Here is a 19,888-nt window from a genome sequence, read left to right on the forward strand (position 1 = left end):
CATCTGCTGCTGTTGTTGTTATCGTGATGGGTTTCCACTCTCACTGTGAATAAAAGATGAAAAGTTGCTTCCACCATTAAATATGGTTATTTGCATAGGCTTGCTTTTGTGTGTTTTTATCCTATGGGTCATAGATAAAGTCAGAGAAGCTAAATCTTAACGTTTTATATTCCTCAAGCCTAAATGATAAATATGTTATTTCTCTGATGTAAAGCACTGTAAGATTTGCCTGTTACCAAATAAACATATTATTCCTATGGTAACATACATTGACAATGACAGGTTATATAACCCAAAGATTAATGGGGTACTTGCACTTTGATCCGGGCATTAGTGTGTTGTTCTGGTGCAATTGGAGGGAAAACGGTAAATTAAAGGTACACTCCATTGTACTGATTTTGTTGCCAGACTTCTCAGCTCATTAAAGGGGATGTTGAAGCCGCCACTGTGCAGGTTGAGGACCCTTTGAGATCTTACGGGATTCCTCTTTGAATTTTAAACCGTATATCGTTTTTACAAGCCCAGCCCTGGTCGGGTACGGATGTTTATAGTAGTGCGTTAATACGCAGTGAAAGCATTACATTTTTTCGATTTATCTTTCGATGTAGAAGGGAAACATTTATCATTTTTGGTCAGGCATTCTCAGAGGACGCCCAATTCTAGCCCCAATGCATTCTGGTGCCTTCCCCGCTCTTCTGTCGGGATCCACCGCTAACGTGAAGCTGGTAAGGATAAACTGGTCAGAGGAATTAAAGGGGAAATGTTGCAAGAATATAACTCCGCATTGGTCCTAAAATAGTACCTATGGCTATCGTAAACACTTGTAATACACCATATCAGCATAAACTTTACAGTAGTAGCATGTTTGGCTCTGTTTTATTGATACCAACTCTGATGTTGCACACCTCGCATGGCGGAGGACAGGAAAGGGTTAATTTTTTCCGCCGCCGACATTTTTATTCAGCGCTCTATGGCAACTTTTTAACTTACATGTGCACCCAGCTGGCGCAATGTTTTACTACTATGCATCGCTTTTATGCAGCAGCGTGCACACCTGTTTGTAAATGCTCGTAGGTTCAGGCAGACTCTGGTCTTTGTTGCAGAGACGGAGCTGCTTATGCTCATCACCTCATGCATGGATCGGCGTTAGAGAGCAAGAGCTAGCAAGGAAACAAATACTGCTTTCACATCCAAACAAACCACTGTGAACAGATGCAGTTGTCGCTGTTTGAATTTTATTCTCAAGGTTGTTTCTAATGTGTGCATTCAGCACAGACGAGTTTACCTGTAGTTGTTCGGCAGTGTCTGGGTTCAATGAACTTAGCAGCATGTTGTATCTTGAACACTCCCACTTTGTCCTCACTACAGCCCCTTCTGTAATTTACAGTATTTAAGCAGCAAATAGGAGTCATAACTCGCAGTAACTGAATGGACTTTAAATAACTGGAGGCGAAGTATTCCTCTTTTTTAGATTAATGTCTTTTAATTTTACTGATGCTGAAACTGAAAATATGAGCGTCGATCAGCAACGAGAACGGGGATCTAGGTTGCCAGTTTTGTGTGTAATAACGCTCATAGTGTTTTGTTGTATGACATTTTATAAAAACTAATTAGTGAGAAGACCCCCATTACCTCAAACAAAATCTTTTCCATCACTTAATTATATTAAAAAAAACAGTTATGTTCACTCAGGATGGATGTACACCTATGTTTATTGTTTTATACTCATGCCAATGCCAAGCATACGTGTTTTTTTTTTGTTTTTTTTTCATTTTTATCCACAACTTTAAACCTATTCAGTATTATGCAGTAATTTCAGAGTTTTGAAGTAATAAAAGTACTACTTGTGGATGCGTCCCTTGTTTTCAGGTTTTGCTGGGTGATATTTTGTGCACCAAACACTTAAACACTTGTTTCAGCTCTGTTAGCAGAAAGACAGAAATAAACAGAAAAGATTTGTCAATGAATCTATGGGTTAACTGAAAGGAAACTGTGAGGTGTCCTTCATAGTTAATTTAGATCACTGGTTCCCAGAGTGTGGGCTGGGGCCCACTGGTGGGCTTTGGAGGTACAAAGTATATTTACAGGTATAAATAGAAAAAATTAATTGCCTTTGTAGATGCCTAAGTAAAACAAAGAAAGTAACAGTGGCTCATTAATTTTACTTTGTGAACCTGAAAAAAACTCTTTCGGAGTAACATTAATGTCCCTGAAAGCATTTGCATTGAAACTTTGTGTATTAAACAAAAATATAAGAATAAAATACAGTTATTTAACTACCATATTATGGTTGTACAGGGGTTTTTGCTGGGCCCTAGAAGACTTTCAACTCTCAAATTTGGCTTCAGCATACTGAAGTTTGGAAAAGGTTGTTCTAGATCATTAATGAATATTGTTTCAATGAGAATATTTATAGGATTTTTTGTGTTGGTGAAACAAATCCAGAAACATTACAATTCGTTACACCTTTATGTAATCTAAATAAGTTTTTGGTTTCTGAAGCTTAACTTTATAATTGATGACTGAAAAGCTGTCTGATACAATCAGTAAAGACATCATTAGCAACATAAGCATGTTTAACTGTTCTGCTATTGCTTAAGACTATACATCATCTAGCAAATTTATACCTTCCCTAATAAACATACAATTCTAATGAAGTGTAATGAATGCTTTTTTTTACTACTAAAGTCCATGCATGATTTTGTTCACATAAGTGTCTCCTCTCATCAGTGTCGTTGATATCTTTCTCTGATATGTTTCTAGTGGTGAGGGCCCAGACTTTCTACAGACATGTCGGTGAGAGAGTCCTTTAACCCTGAAAGCTATGAGCTGGACAAGAACTTCAGGCTCACACGCTTTGCTGAGCTCAAAGGCACAGGCTGCAAGGTCAGCTTTTAATGCAATATTTACCTTGAATGCAACAGTTTCTTTGATTTTAATATTCTGCTAATCAGTCATGTTTTAAATAAATATAATGTGAAAATGAAGTTTGAAAATGGTTGTGTACTCTTGTCACAGGTGCCCCAAGAAGTGTTACAGAAGCTGCTAGAAAACCTACAGGAGAACCACTATCAGGAGGATGAACAGTTTTTGGGGGCTGTTATGCCTCGATTAGGTACAGCAATGATGATCTTTGTGCAGCATTTTAATAACATACAACTCGATGTGGTTCAATTCTACAAACTGTACACTTTGCACACTAAAAACGAGGAAACCAGATTCTTTTAGTATGAAATATGTAAAAATCAGGAAGGAAATAGTTTAATATTATTATAACGGCTAAATCATTTAAAAAGGCAGCAAGATTTGATCAAAGAGGTTTTCATTAGGGCCTGTAAAACTTTTTTAGATGGTAAGATTTCTAATAATGTATGAGATAAGATAAACATTATTTTCCCACAGAGTGACATATATTATAACATGATTTTGTTGTCAGTGATCAACGAAGAATAAAATTTGTTATTATAAAAGAATGTCTTTATGAGCCACTCCTTAAGGTGTGTCAAGAATTCCCCTTAACAGCTGAAACCTTTCGTTCCAATGAAAGCACAGGGGTTTTTTTTGTTTGTTTGTTTGTTTGTTGGTTTGTTTTTTTCTGTGGTACATTTGAAATGACATCCCCTCCCTTTCCGTGATCTAGTGCTATAATATGTATTGTATTATCCCCCTTCCCCTACAGTGTTGCAGGAGGGACCTTGCATCAGGAAAACAAGAAATGCAATATTGTACAAAGTGATTATAATCAACCCTAAATTAAAGAAATGTCAAGAACAGTAGTAATAGCATAAGTAAAAAGGAAATCTCTTGTTTTTTATAGTAAATGCCCTTCTAATATAGCAATTTCTAACTATTGTTTATGTTTGTCTTCTGTGGATGCATGATGAAGCATAATACTGAAGTCGTCACAGTAATTATGAAGTATTATTTTATGTATACATGGGATAATTCTTCACTCAAAATGGCTGCATTTTATCTGTTTGAATAAATCTTAGGTATAATGACCATACTTTAATACTGTTTCAATGCAGTAAGATTACATTTAGATAGCCAACCTCAGGTTAATTGCTGGTAATGAAATAATAAAACATCAGTGTTGAGAAATACTCCTAATGTAGACACAGAAAAAAATACTTTTTATGATTTTCCTCTCTGTTTGTTCCCAGTGGCATATAAGACAACCCAGTTTCATTAATTAACATACAGCTCTCTTTATTTTTGTAAGGCATAGGCATGGACACATGTGTGATCCCCCTCAGACATGGAGGCCTTTCTCTGGTCCAGACGACAGACTACATCTACCCTATTGTAGACGACCCCTACATGATGGTATGATTCTCCTCTTTCATTATCTCTTTTGCGTTTAAGTCTTGAAATCATGGCTAAAGTTACAGCTTGGCGGATATCATTTGAACTTTTATTTCATAATCTTTATTATTGGGTCAGATGTTGGTCTATACCCCAACCCTTTATGTGCTAAATTTTCAGTACTATTCTTTTCCAGGGAAGAATTGCTTGTGCCAATGTTCTAAGTGACCTATACGCGATGGGAGTGACAGAGTGTGACAACATGTTGATGCTTCTGGGAGTCAGCAACAAAATGTCAGAGAAGGTGAGCAACGTGTTCATATTTGGATGCTTTTTATTCTGAATCAACATGAAAACAGAAATACATGTCAGTGTGCATTTTAGGAGGTAAACCGTGTCAATAAATCTTTACTACGTTGTGCCCTGGTTCTCTACAGGAGAGGGATAAAGTCATGCCATTGATCATTCAGGGGTTCAAGGATGCATCAGAGGAGGCAGGCACGTCTGTTACAGGAGGACAAACAGTGCTCAACCCCTGGGTGGTGATGGGAGGTGTTGCAACAACAGTTTGCCAACCCAACGAATTTATCATGTATGTCTGAGTTTCAGATTTATATATTCATATTCATGATTTCAGGAATATTCAAATATCTTTTTTCTTGTTTTGTTTTGATGCAAATCATGACAATATTGTTTGACATCACTTAGGCCAGACAACGCAGTACCAGGAGACGTGTTGGTGTTGACTAAACCTCTTGGAACACAAGTTGCTGTTGCAGTACACCAGTGGCTAGATATTGTAAGTATTTCTACAAACTTGAAAAATCTAAATGTACTATATCTTTACAGAAACTTATGTTATTTGCTTTTATACCTCGTTTTCTCTCTCAGCCTGAGAAGTGGAATAAGATCAAACTGGTGGTGACCCAGGAAGACGTGGAGCTAGCTTACCATGAGGCCATGATGAACATGGCTCGGCTTAACAGGACAGGTAAAACCACTCCAAATGTGTGCAAATAATTGCTTTGCTCCTTTTATAAGGTTCAGTTTTACAAGTACACAAAGTTAGCCGTGACTTTATTAGTTGTTATGTATCAGGTACTGTTGAATTGAAGACACTTTTTAAAAAATTGTTAACGGCAGCAGCTTGGCTTTATTGCACCATCTACTCATAATATGAAGGCAAAGAAACAGCTGAAGAAAGATAATGCTCCACCAGAGAGAGTTATCACATAATTAATATTTTTAACAGTCATGATGGTTAGACACCAATGATCCAAATTGTCACTCATTTTAAACTTTTCAACCAGTTTATCCTTTACCCACCCATGCAAATGTGTGCTGTGTGACTTATGGGGGCACTGCACATTCATTTGGCATTTTTATTAGTAAATGATTGTCAGACTCAAGAGAAATAAATATTGTGTGCATGATTCCTGCAGTTTCTCAATTCAGGCATTTATTAACTGTCTTGGACTTAAAACGAGTTAAACACTGGTTTATAGACACCTTCATCATGTAGACCAGTCGCAGCTCTACTTATGTGATACTGAATGAAGCCATTCCAGCAGACAGCTGACTGTAAACATTTTATCAATTAGTGATTTATTCTGCTCAGTTCTGGTTATATAGTTGGTAGAAACCAGCACAAACAAACTGAAGTCAATTCATATAGTTTACAAAATCATTCTGCTATGGTACTTTTATTTACCCGTCCCAGTGGCTGGTATGTTGAGCAAATTCACCAGACACTGCTCAAAAATACTTGCATTTGGCTGGTGGTGGGTGTTGATTTCCCCCCTGCATGCATACCTGCTTCAATCAATCAGTCATCCATATCTCATCTTTAACACTGCATCTCTCTCTCTCTGTCTCTCTGTCTCTCTGTCTCTCTCTCTCTCTCTCTCTCTCTCTCTCTCTCTCTCTGTTGGTCCTTTTCAGCGGCTGGTCTCATGCACACTTTCAACGCTCACGCTGCCACAGACATCACAGGGTTCGGCATCCTTGGCCACGCACAGACACTGGCAAGGCAACAACGAAGTGAAGTGTCATTCGTAATCCACAACCTCCCCGTGCTTGCCAAGATGGCCGCTGTGTCTAAGGCCTGTGGTAACATGTTTGGACTCATGCATGGCACTTGCCCTGAAACATCAGGTATGTGTGTGTTTGTATACAAAAGGTTTTGTTGTTTTGTTTTCTTCTCAACTATTGTATGACTTACGTACATAACATTGTATGGTCCTGTTTTAGAGTGAGCATGAAAAAGAGATTTATAGATTGAGTAAACCAAATAAAACTTTGATGGTATGGAGTCACAACATAAATGTTTGTTACCTTTGGTCCACTTTTACTGAAACCTGCCCTGATGATTTAGCTGGTGTGTGCATTAACAGTTGTAATTAGAAATGAGTATAGATAGCTGAAGAGCATGATTAGAGTAGTGTATTCATGTCAAAATACCTTAATTTTAAACTTTGGTGTAATACTGCCAAAGTAAAATGAAAGAAGCAAAAAATAAACAGTTGTAAATGTGTGAAAGCAAAGCAAATCTCATTTATAATAAGAAATTTATGTGGTCAACAAAGGTAACTTAGATCACTGTGGTGACAGACTGAGCACTGACTAGCATCACTAGAAATGCATATTACCCTACCCCTATGTCACTGGCCAAATCTCCCTTTCTTTACAGGAGGCCTGCTTATCTGTCTGCCTCGGGAGCAAGCAGCCCGCTTCTGTGCTGAGATCAAATCCCCGAAATACGGAGAGGGCCACCAAGCGTGGATCATTGGTATTGTAGAGAAAGGAAACCGCACTGCTCGCATCATCGACAAACCGCGGATCATAGAGGTGGCACCACAAGCAGCCACACAGAATGTCAACCCAACTCCTGGTGCAACCTCTTAATCCTTCCCCCTTCTGCTGCATCAAAAACCAGAATCCAGAAGCTCTGCTGAGTGATTTTAGACACATAAACTACAAAACCATCCTAGAGTGTTGAAAATATACACACAAAGTAGTACTTGCACAGAAAAGACTGTGTTGGCGTGTATCTACATGAAAAACAGCTCCACACAGTGGCCCAAGGGGGCACATCATCACCCAGTGGACCCAACCTGCAGTATCCACATGAAAAACTAGAGCATACTTAAAATCCATTTGCCTTCATGTCTGTTCTTTTCTGTTTTGTTTAACGTGTGTGAATGGCAGGCAGCTTTCGATTAGAGAGTGCCGGTAATACAGACGATACTGATACTGCTGATTCGGTTAGAATCTTAGGAAGGCCGGTGTCTGTTGCCTCTTTGGGTCTTTTAAAACTGCTCTCATCCAGCAAGTGGCCGAATGAAAGTGTTTTTGTTGGTCCATTCACTTTGTACAGTTAAAAAGCCTAGTTTTAGTTCATTGCTGTAACTGATGCCTTGAGAGAAACTGAGTGTGACCAGAATGGTTTGTTTTTTATTACTTTGACTTTTTGTACTGTCCCCACCTTAACTAATAAATACTCCAGTGAAGATGGTTTGTTTCTGCCCACTTGCACTCATATGCATAAACTTAATCAGAGGTGACTTACACCATGAAACTGCACGTAGATTTATTTTTCAAAAAAGCGTATTTCTGCTGCTCCCCGGTGCATCGACCTGAACTCTGAAGGACTAGAAATCTGCATACCCCTCAGGAGATAACTCATGTTCTCTTCACGTTCCCAGTTTTTCATCTTATCATGGGTAATATGTGGAAAAGAGTTTACATTATTTGGATTGCAGTGTGATTTTTGCAGGTGCTTTATTAAAGCAGCCTGAATCAATGTTATGTCACCTTCAGGCTGATCAAAGTTCAGATCTTTGATTTGTTTGTTCTCATCACCTGGATGGTTCAGGAAGGCCTCTGTAAATGTTCATATGGATATCATGAACAATAAATGACCTCCATAACACCCGTTCAAATAAACTTCTCTTACAGTAAAATGTTTTATCTGCATCCATTTTCTATATTTTTCAAAGATTTACCTTACTGTTCAACTGATGATGAATGGAAGCTTAAGCAAATTAACCATTGCGATTAACTGTGTAATGATCTATGTGTCTATATTTTATAAGAGAAAAGGTTCTAATGGTAATCTTCATGTTAAAATGGCACAATAACTTTAACCAAAAGTACAATGCATAAATGAACAAGTTCATCAATACAGTTTACAAATATTTATATTTTAAAAAATAAGAAATCTTAAATCAGATATATTTACAAATAAATTTTACATATTGTAGAACATATACAAATATTAGATTTATATTTCTAACATAACTAGAGCTATGTACAGTCAGTGGCACAACTGACAAAATTCACACCTAAAAAGAAAATATCTTTCCCTCAGCACCAAAAACAGCTCTTGCAAGTATATAAATACAAATAAATTAGAGGAGTAACATTTATTCCCTTTGCCTGACAGACTGGAATGACCTGCTCTCATTATATGACCCACCACACCAGAAACACTAATTGATTATTAGTGCAAAAGCAAAAAATCATTAAACAGTTTTTGTCATATGTGCTTTTTCCCATTTTCTAGTTGTACGTGCTTAGAATACTCCACCATCCTCTTGTCATTTTCAAGCTTGAAAAGTGTTTGAATATCAAGCATGGCCTTCCAAATGTGCTGGCCAAACCGGTACGAGTCCTGCACACCAAAGGGTAAAAGAGGGAGAAACAGAGAGAATAAGAGGGTTGAATCTTGAAGGGATGCACAATCAGTAAACAGAGATGTATTGACCACTACCAATGGCAGCTATTTTCCAGAGACATCAGGCTGCAGACTTCTGTGGTGAGGCATTTTGGGCTCATCTGTTACAGACCTAAAAGGGCACCTCAACCATGGGGCAGGAAGTGATGTACAAACCTTTGTTGGGGTTTTCCTTAGTTTGTGATATAATTTTTAATTCTAACCCCCTCCCCTTACCCTAACCTTAAGGGTTTGGGTACCCAACCCTAACCCTCTTTGGGGTTTCCTTAGTTTGTGCTGTGTTAAAATTTTAATTATCAGGGAGCAGGTGGCCTAGTGGTTAAAGGCACTCCCCATGTACGTGGGTGGCCCGGGTTTGAATCCAGCCTGAAGCCCCTTACCGCATGTCTCTCCCCCACTCTTGACCCTCTATCCAACTCTATCCACTGTCCTCCTCTATCTAATAAAGGCACAAAAATGCCCAAAAAATAAATCTTAAAAAAAAAAAAAGAATTATCTCAATCAGCAAATTGTTGATTTTTATTCATAAAGTTATGCTTTTGTGGAAAAATAGCCACTAACTGTAACCTCTGACAGTGAGCGGGAAATATACATCATTCAGTATGTAATTATGGTTCCAACTTAGGCAATGTACATCATCTTCCAGCCCCACTAGCACATCATGCTGCTAGCAAGGAAGCTGTTCAAAGCATTCAATTATTGTTCTTTGTCATTTTCACAAGTTAGAATATAAATGACCTGAAAATAAAGTGATAAAATGTTAGTTTGGAACATTTGACTTGTCAGTGTACTTGCTAGCTACCATAAATATGAATGCCAGCAGTAGCTGTTTTCTAAGTTAAACTTTTTGGTTATGAAATTTGTTATTTTGATTCAAAACATGGTCAGACTTCCCTCTTGATTACTTTTTTTATAGTGAAAACTACTGTAAAGGCACTTCACCAGAAATACAAGTGTGACTGTCTTTAAATGGCTAGCATTTAAGCTTCCCACCTTCAGCATGATTTCAGCATAAAAATTGATGTTTCTGAATATTGGTGAGTGTGCCATGCCTATATTGTTCTCTTACTGTGTCTGGGCTGGAGAACTTGCTGGAGATGTGGAATGTTATGAGATTTTCCCCAACAATTATATAAGACACACCATAACCATCATCAGCCACCTGCAAGTTGACAAAATATGAGCATTATACAAATCCTCCATGATCACAAAAGGCATTAGTAATGTGGAATTTCTAACATCACACAATTTTACTCACTGGGCCAAATCCACCACCAGCACCGACATATCTGGGGAACTTATTGATGTCAACTAAATTGAGCTGCTGCTGTGGAGTCTGGCTGGTCGACAACTTCCATGGCTCTGAAAGCACCTGGACAAAAAAAGACAGGGCAGGTAAGAAACATAAAGCCAGAAGCTATTCACCTGATCGTAATTCAAAAGATGATCAGAATCCTAACCTTCTCCAGAAATGGAGAGTCCACCCCGAGGTATTTGGACACAATGTAGAGACAGAAGAGGTGGCGGTCAATGCCAGAACCAGTCATGGCTAGACGATACATGTTTTGATGCTTATTTGCTGCTGTCCGAAATAGGGCAAGTCTGTGAGCATTCTGGATTCAAAAAAGTGACAAAAACACACATAAATACAACAGCACAGCACCTCCAAATGGCCTTATTTCTGTTTGTACTACTGTCAAATGTACCCTGCCAGAACAGCAGACAGATCAGAGTCTGAGTACAGACTTCAGAGACATACTGGCCCTGGGTTTGGGTGACCGAGTACTAAACAGCACAATGTGACCTTCAAAGTGTGCCCTTTAACACATAACGATTGGGCATTTTTGAACCAGATAACACAAATTTAACCCTCTATTTACCAATGTGGTCTGCGGTCTGCAGTGGTTTTGACTGAAATTTATGAAGATGTGCCTGAAGTGAAGACTTTTCAGCTTTAATTTGAGGGCTTTCACAAAGCACTTTCTGAAGTGTGGAGCTCATGGACATCACCATATTCTGAGTTTCCTCCCTGGAGATGTTTTAACAAGCCTTTACTGTAGCCACCTTCAGTTGCTGCTCATTTTTGAGTCTTTTGGTCTTCAGTAAATACAAATTGTGCTCTAATGGGTTGAGATCTTGTGACTGACCTGTTCATTGCAGAGCATTCTATTTCTTTGCCTTCGGACACTCTGGTGTTGCTTTCATGGTATGTTTTGGGTCATTTTTCATCTGCACTGTAGTGCTATCCTTTCAGTTTTTCAGCATTTGGCTGAATGTAAGGAGAATATTCCTATACACTTTCTTGCCAAAAGGAAATAATTGACCAAACACAAATTTCCTAACTTTTTGTTATAAGTTTACAGACGGACCTGACTGTAAATAAACCAAAATCTTTGTTACTCTGCATAATAAAGAAATAATTAGCTCACACTATATTCACATCCATGCAAAATAGCCTCTTAAACACACATTGCAGTAACTTTAATTATTTTATCTGTGTAGTAATAGGATATATTTCCATATTCCCACAGCACACCTAGCCTCAGGCATACCATTTGGGAGTCACTGCTCTAAATGGTTCTGAAATCCTCAAACTGACCAGACCCCCATAAATGTATCTGAATTCACTAAGCCACAAGCCTTTGTCATTTTTCCTGATTTCTTTGTTTCTTACTGTTGCACCTGGATCCTCCATGGCTCTAACAAAAGCAACCGCCTCAGAGGTACAGGAGCGTACCGTCTCTGTCCGACCATCTCTGAACATACGCGTCATTGATGACTCGTATGTCAGACAGAACACTCCCTGGTCCTGCAAAGGCAAGGATAGGAGTCATGGGGGATGATGCGGTTGAACGTTCACAAATCAGCTTCGAACAACAATGTTGGTGATGTTATGCCAGAGGTTGTTGGATGAGAAGCCCTACCCTGAACTGAGCCAGCTGCAGGGCCAACTGAATGAAGGCATCAGGGCTGGTCCTGCACTTCTTGATGAGTCCTTTCCCAAACTCACTAAACAGACAGCCATGGAAGTCCACGTCATCAGCTATCTGCTTTGCTAATATGTATGAAGCCTCAATGGAGTCTTGGCACTAAGAGAAGAGAAAATATGCAAATAATCAAGTTAATTTTGTGTTTAAACCGTTGGTGATGAATGATGTAAGGCTCTGATGTACCTCCTTTGGAATCTTCCACTGTAGCCGAGTGGGATACGGTAGGTTTTTGTTTACATCCCCTTTACAGTGTCCCTCTTCTGTGTAGCCAAGATGGAAGCAGTCTGTTGAAAGGACATACTACACAGACAGACAATGACAGCTGAAATTACCTGAGAACTTTAAATCACTGTTTTATGATACAGTGTTGATAACCTTTTTTACCTCCCACATATGTCCAACAATTGGAGCGTCAGCCCAAGAATGTTCAGCACTGATTCCCATTTTACCATTTGGATAAGAGATCAAGGTGAAAGATTTATCAAACCATCTGTGGGAGAAGAAGAACGGGTGGCAAGCACAGTTAGTCTAAACAGTAATGCTGCTACTGTCAGTATCATTCCTTTGATCCTCTGCCTACCTGTCGTAACATTTTCCATGAAGTAGGGACTTGGCGTAACTATCAAGTGAACGTTTCTTTGCAGGGTCATAACCCTGTGGCTCATCATCTAGTGTCAGGAAGAAGGCAGCTGACTCCACAGCATCCAGGGACACTTTGTTTGCTCCTTGGCCAAAGTATTTAACACGAGTCTGAGCCCATGGAACTCTAAAACATGATGTCAAGTTAAGAATATATATAGATTTTTTTTTTCTTATGTGTCTGCTATTCCACTTAGTGTGCGGTTTTATACCTGTTTCCTGCAGTCAGGGAAGCTAGTTTGAGTTCTCCTGGCTGTGGTTCTGAGGTATCATTGAGGATCCTTTGAAACTGCATCTCCAGTTCACTGGGTAAGAGGTGGCGCCCCCCAGTGTACAGCCACACCTGGAAGAAACGGCCCTTGTGATAGACAACCAGGTGCTTACGGTCAGTCAGGTGCTGTACGATATCTAAAGGAGAAGGAGGACAACCAGAGGAAAAGTGTGTGGATAAAGGAGGAATAAGGGTGAGAAGTATTACCATCATATGTGATAAACTATACACACATGTTTGTGCAAAGCTATAGATACAACTCTTCTACCTGTTTCAATTCCAGGGATACGGGTGGTGTTAAACATCCTCTCCATCTGTGTGGAGCACATGGGAACAGTCCCCAAAGCCCTCAGCTGGGCAAAAAGGAAAAAAACAACAAAATATTACAATTAAGTTATCCAAGACATGAAAGATTTAAAGAAAAATAAAGGTTTGATGTTCATACTTGAGCTTGAGCGAAGATCATAGGAAACAAGTTAAAAGTACAAGACTAAGAAAGGATATGATTGTATCAAGCCTTGTAGGTGTCTGAGATTGAGTAAGAAAGTCAAAACAAGCCTTACCGGTGCATGTTCACCACGCTCCAGTTTGCGTCTGTACTGCAGCATTGCATGCACCATATTTCCTGCCCGTGCAGCTTGTCGGTGTGTTGGAGTCACATACAAGAGGTCCTTCACATAGATTTATTCAATAAACAGAGGAGGCAGACCAAAAAGAGAAAGTCAAATCACATTAATCATAAATCAGAGACATGTTCTCCCAAAATGTTTGGTTTAAAGCTGGGGTTCCCAACCTTTTATCCTCAGGCCCCCCTACTCATATCTCAGACAAGCTAAGCCCCCCAGGACCTACTTGGAACATTTAAACATCGATTTTAATTGTTTCATTGAGAATACTCCAACATAATACACCACATACACATTCTTGACAAAAGATCTATCTGTGTAAAAAAGTCATTATTATGTATTATATGATAATAAAGATCTAGTGATAATCAAAAAAAAAAAAAACCTCAAGTTTAAAGGTATTAATCTAAGAGACTTTTTTCTCCAAAATGTTGTAAATGTACAGGAACCAGAACAAAGGTTTTTTTAAACTCATAAAGTTGAAAAATTGAAAGTCAAACCATTGTCTTCACAACTGCTGCATTAAGCTGATCAAATAACTGTCCACCTTACCATTATATAAAAGTTACTGTTGACCATGATAGGACTCCTGCCACGAAGGTAGATGTACTCCTCCCACCAGTCACTGACCTAAAAATTAACCATTTATTACTGTATAAAACAGCAATTAGATAACATCTGAGTACAGTGTTAAACCATTTTTACTCTACTCACATAATTAGTTGCCCACCAGGATTTTAGGATGAGATATCTCTGAAGCCTGGCCGCTTTTGAATCTTTAAACTCATTGGCCAGAATCTCCATCTGATTGTACTGCTCAGTGTCCAGCAGGGGTCGGACTGACTCCAGGTACTGTGGGGGAAAATGAGGTGTATTGTTTCAGCTCAGTGATCATTGCTGTGCAGAAACAGCAGATATAATTGTACACACAGACAAACAGTAATGTAAAGACATTCTGTTGGATGCAATGAAAGTCCAATCACAGTCTAAAATGTTACAAAAATGCATAACTTAAAAAATGTACTCTATTGGATGTATCCTCTAATAGTTCTTTTGGTTTGGAACAGTCAACACTTACACACCCTGTGAATTGTATCCTCCACACTGGGTACAGGCAGTCTGGGTAAAGAGGCCTGGAAACTGTAGAGGAGCGGCCTGCGACCAGAGAACATCTTCACCAGGCTCTGTGTCAAACAACAAACTGGACATGTAACATGCTCAGTATCCCCAGTAGTGTTCACAGTTACTTTTGAAACTAACTCGTTAGATTACTGAGTTACTTACTGAGAAAAGTAATTAATGACATTACTGCGTTACCTACTGAAAAAGTAACGTGTTAGAGTACTTTTGCATTACCAAATATCAAACTCTTTTAACCAATCGGTCCACTTGTTGGTTGTAAAAATAACATATAACGACTGCCACTGAATGTGTGGACCAAGCTTATTATAGTTCTGGATTTTTCATTAGTTTTTATTCTTATTTAGTTTTTACCTTTTGTTTTAGATTTCAGTTTCATTTTTGTGGTTTATCCTGCTGGTTGGGGTGGGGTGGGGGGTGGGGGGTGGGGGGGGGGGGGGGGGTTGGCAATATGGGACACCTGTCAGGGGCCAGACCCAAAAAAGCTCTTCACTTTTCATTTATTCAATTTTGATGTTTAAATACACCTCAAGGCCTAAAACTAACCATTGGGTCTTCTGTAATCAAATCAGGCCACTTTTCTCTATACTAGCCTGGGTGTTCATGTCAGACAGCATGCTGCTGTCAAAGACTAAAACTAAAGATATTTCTCTAATATTAAATTCCTTTTAGTTAGTTTTTTCAGCACAGAATTAAGTTTTAGTTTTAGTTTTTCTCATAAAGATTATTTTTTATTTAGTTTTGGTCATCTAAAATGATTTCCCCCTTTTAGTCTGAGTTAGTTATTAGTTTGAGTTAGTTGTTATTTAGTTAGTTTTAGTTAACTATAATAACCTTGGTGTGGACTCTACCGTCATTTAACATCCTAATTGTGGTCCTGGAATCTGTATCTCTGCAGTCTGATTACACCACTAAGAGATGTAGAAACCTTTACAACTATTTAACTCTTTTTTTATTCAGCCATTAGAGGGTATATAAGCCATTTTGAGGCTTGTTGGTCATTTTATATTATGATTATTTTGTCTATGTTATTGCAAACAACATGCAACACAGTTTTTCCTATTCTTCACCAAATGTCAGCCATTCCTCCATATTTTGCATGGGGGAAAACTGCACAGTTTTCCTGGTTTTTCTATAAGACTACTATTTCAACAATTTATTAAAAAACAATGATAAGGAATAGAACAAAAGTTGTTTATTTTTAACATATTGAAGGCTGTGGTAATCCCCTTCAAGGATATATATATATATATATATATATATATATATATATATATATATATATATATATAAACTTTTTCTACATTTCAAAAATCATTTTTGAAATCTTGAAATTAAATAAAGCATGAAAAGTTGTTGCTCATTGTCAACATATCCAAGGGTGTGCATTTTACATGTAGTGAATAAAAGATATTTCATTTTTTATTTGTTCTACATTACAACAGCAAGGTTTTGCCCTTCAACTGGCATTTAAATGGTCAGATTCCCCCGAATGAATTCATATTTGATATTTATGGTCAAGTCTGATCTTGATTATAACTAATGCTGAAGAAGTTGGAAAAATATTTTATTAAATCATTTTTGCTGTTATTTATGAAAGCTGTCATTTTTGGCCATGAACACCCTGAATGTAAGAATTCATTTCACACAATTTAAGGGTTAAATAGGTCCTTATTTTCCTCCAGAGTTTCACTTTCTAATCAGTTGGGAAGGAATGGAATAATCATCAACCCTTCACAACATTTTCTACATTAATATCCAGTTACAACCTTTTTACCCAACATTATAAAAGTATGAGAAAATCAGAGCTTACCATGAGCACAACTGCATAAATGCTGCTGTGTAAATACAGTCAAGGTAAAAATGTTGGTGAATATCTTAGGTCTCAGTCACACTAAGTGAAATAGAAAAGGACAGACATACCAGCCATAATTTGGTTGATGTGCTCATTTTCCCATGGGATTCAAAAATCCATCCATGGTAGGAGAGCAGAGCTTTCAGCGTGTATCTGAGGAGGTAGATGAGGAAGAGCCACAGTCCAGTGGCAAACAGGATGGAGCTCAGCACCGCTCGGGTCTGCACTGACATATAGTCTCTGCTCAGAACAGGAAAAATATGAAACCATTATAATAATAATAATTATCACCACCCAATAATGAGATAATAATTTTTATAGCAGATGTAAGAGATTATTTTCTGACCTGAGTGGCAGGTTGTCCTTGATTGTGTGAATCATTCCTAGAGATGGGTCTATGCGAGTGTACAAGGAACTCATCATGACAATCACAACTATCAGCCAACTGGAGGGACTGGCAGGATAGACTCCAGCTAGTACTCCATTCTGTGAAGGAGGGTCAATATATGTTAAACATCACATCATTATTTCAAATATCTTCACCTTGTTGTGATGTTAATAGGTGGCAACATGTATCATCGAAGCCACACAGTGTTCTGCTGTACCTTGAGTTGAATGGCTTTCTTCTTCCATGCTGTCACACTTGACAGGTAGATGTTTTTGATGACCTCTTGGCTCAGTTTAAGGTCCACACCATCTGGGCGTACAGTGAACTGGAAGCCCACCGCCTGATGGGCCTCGGCCATCTTTGAACAGAGCTAAAACATAATCAGGTAGTATTTACTCGTATTGCAGAATTTTGGATTCCTGGATGGAAACAATAAGTTATTCTTTTTTTTTTCTCTCAGTTGCAGTCTTGCTTTGCGATAGCTTGGATTTTCCCCCCAAAGATTTCAGTCTTCATCTTCAATGTCTGCTGGTATTTAGAAATCTAGTAGTGTCTTATTCCTGTTAGCTCTACACAGAATGATTCCGCTGCCAAGACCCACATTTCAATTGAGCCATTCATACTCCGTTACATAATGCTTTGGTAATTTAAACTTGCCAGTTAGACTACAAATAAGGATGACCAGGGGTCTTTTGTTTTGTTTCCCCTCAAAAAAACTGTAAATTGTGTAAACTTGAACACTCAAAACTGTAGCATTCATTCAGGTTGAGTTTCTCTGCTTATCTGTTTGTTTAAAATGGGAGGGGGTGGGGGCAGTCGAATGTGGTTCAGCATTAAGAGTTTGTATTCTGTGAAGTTCAGAAGGGTCATTTATTATGTTATTATTGCAATAGTCTTATAAATTCCCAAACAACAATATTTAGAGTTCACAAATCAATGTAATGACTAGCTTGACAGGTCTAGGATTACTTTTTCCATGTCATCTGACTGAGCAGTCACCAAGTGGGACAAAGTTCATTGGCCCGATATAGTCATGCACCAGCTGAGCATGTGCGCAGACCTCAGATGGGCATGAAAATATAAACATAGAGTGCCAATGGCTGAATACGAAATCCTACAATAATACAGAGCTGTGTCAGAATCTTTTAAACAAGTTGGCTGTCAGGATTTATTTCAACAGAATAAACAGAGATAAACTTCCCCCTGTATGTTAAGGACCTGATTTCTTAGATTTCTTACACACATTGGCCAAGTAAAAAGTGGCCTATATTCTTAAAAAAAAAAAAAAAAAAAGTAAAATCCAGCCTGTATTATTATTGAGTTGTCAAAACATGGAGCAGATACTACAATCAACAAGAAAAACCTCTGCAGTTATCACAGCTACATTCAGAGCTAAGATTCACACAGAAAGACAAAGCTGTAATTTGTACCTCTCTCAGGCCACAGTCAGAAGAATCCACTCATGCAAGGTCGAGCTGGGACTTTGTTTTCTTCCAGCGATTCAGTAAAACTTCTCTGTGCTTGGGCTTAAATGCTCAGTGTGACTCCGGTGCCCTTGAATTGGCTCTCCTCAGGTAGTGAGCTCAGAGCTGCTTCTCCTCCCCCCTTACCCAACACCACACTCTCTCTCTCTCTCTTACTTCCTCCCTCACCCTCTCTCATGACATGCTTCTTTTTGTAACACAACACCAAACACAGTCGAAGCCTAACCTCAGGTGTCATGTGCTTTGAGGTCACTGCTATGAAACTGAATCTGCTGCTGCTTCTGCAGAGCTGTGTTTGGATGGAACTGAGAGCAATGTGACGTTTCCTTTTCACTGACTAAGTGAAGAGGAATGTTTTACTGTGATGACAGGGAGGTTTTTTTATGCTGAAAATAGATAAAATAAAGTTATTCAGGGCTGAAGATCTTGTCCTGAAAAAGTGGGATTTTTGGCAATGTCATCAAACTTAAAATCAATGAAAAATGTTGCAAAGAAAGGACAATTGTAACCCTCTGAGACCAAGCCTTTGTGTGCCATGTATTTCAAGTTTCCTAAATTTATTGGGAAAAAAGGACCTGATAAGTAAAAAGAAAAAAAAATTGTCTTTTTAACAGGAAGTTAACACAAAAAATGTCTGCACAATCAATTTATTTTTTACTGTAAAAAACATTAAAACTACCTTTGTGTAACAAAAAGGAAATAAAAAGAATAAGTATTATAAGACTTCTATTTGAAAGAAATCATTTTCACAAAGATCATGGGTTTCTTTGGCTGTTCAAAAACGTACCTGTTAAGAATAACAAATCTTCTGAATTTCATCTGTCTACAGTAACACATTGCCAAAATTCCTGTGAAAGTTTTTGAGAACTTTTGAGAATATTACCCAATAATTCCTGAAATATTCCAAAATGTGTAAGTAGAAGTTTCTAGACAACATTCAGTCAAATTCTAAAGAACTTTAAACAATTTTCAATTAAATGAATCAAAATTTCCTAAAATAAGCTTAAGTTTTTAGTGAAGATTCCCTAAAATTTCCATGAAAAATCTTGAAAAAATCTTCAAGGAAATTCCAACTATTTTCAAGCATTTACCCCAAAAATAAACCAAGAACATATGTTAAATTTGCCAAGCCCCCCTCCCCCCCCACACACACACACAAAAAACCCTAACAAATGCACTAAGATTTTCAGGATTTTGTGAAACTTTCCAACTTTCCAAACAAAATTCCTAAAATTACCATCCAGTTTCACTAAAATTTCAATTAAAATCTCACAAAAACAAATTTAAACAGTTGAAAATTCAACAAATTCCAACATTTAAAAAGATTCCCCCAAAATTTAAGAAAATTCACAAAAATTTCCATGCAATTCCTGAGAAATTCCAACAAAATTTCCTTTATCTACCATCCAATTTCCTGGTATTATCAAGGCCAAAATGTTAGTAAAAATTTCAAAA

At 38.0% G+C, this 19,888-nt stretch overlaps 2 protein-coding genes across 3 annotated transcripts; one reads left to right on the forward strand and one right to left on the reverse strand.

Annotated features, from left to right (window-relative positions):
- The first annotated feature begins 663 nt into the window (after window positions 1-663).
- On the forward strand, window positions 664-7,814 carry sephs1 (selenophosphate synthetase 1). Its single transcript, XM_041796263.1, has 10 exons — window positions 664-725; window positions 2,764-2,886; window positions 3,019-3,115; window positions 4,223-4,326; window positions 4,502-4,609; window positions 4,743-4,897; window positions 5,014-5,104; window positions 5,197-5,296; window positions 6,247-6,459; window positions 6,995-7,814. The coding sequence occupies exons 2-10, from the start codon at window positions 2,791-2,793 to the stop codon at window positions 7,207-7,209; spliced, it is 1,179 nt and encodes a 392-aa protein (XP_041652197.1). The 5' UTR covers window positions 664-725; window positions 2,764-2,790; the 3' UTR covers window positions 7,210-7,814.
- Window positions 7,815-7,962: 148 nt separating this feature from the next.
- Window positions 7,963-19,531, reverse strand: cpt1b (carnitine palmitoyltransferase 1B (muscle)). Of its 2 annotated transcripts, XM_041796260.1 has the most exons (19): window positions 18,380-19,529; window positions 17,167-17,319; window positions 16,908-17,047; window positions 16,630-16,801; window positions 14,649-14,750; window positions 14,281-14,418; window positions 14,119-14,196; window positions 13,504-13,611; window positions 13,209-13,293; window positions 12,882-13,077; window positions 12,611-12,796; window positions 12,415-12,520; window positions 12,214-12,330; window positions 11,965-12,129; window positions 11,715-11,849; window positions 10,501-10,653; window positions 10,299-10,412; window positions 10,110-10,202; window positions 7,963-8,977 (listed from the first exon to the last, which is right to left on the reverse strand). In XM_041796260.1, exons 2-19 carry the CDS (start codon window positions 17,305-17,307, stop codon window positions 8,843-8,845), a joined length of 2,364 nt encoding a protein of 787 aa, XP_041652194.1. In that variant the 5' UTR covers window positions 17,308-17,319; window positions 18,380-19,529; the 3' UTR covers window positions 7,963-8,842. The 2 variants fall into 2 exon arrangements, with proteins under 2 accessions (XP_041652194.1, XP_041652195.1); XM_041796261.1 differs by lacking the exon at window positions 10,110-10,202 and having other exon boundaries at window positions 18,380-19,531.
- Window positions 19,532-19,888: the final 357 nt, after the last annotated feature.

Source organism: Cheilinus undulatus, linkage group 9 (genome assembly GCF_018320785.1).
Source record: "Cheilinus undulatus linkage group 9, ASM1832078v1, whole genome shotgun sequence".
Lineage (NCBI taxonomy): Eukaryota > Metazoa > Chordata > Actinopteri > Labriformes > Labridae > Cheilinus > Cheilinus undulatus.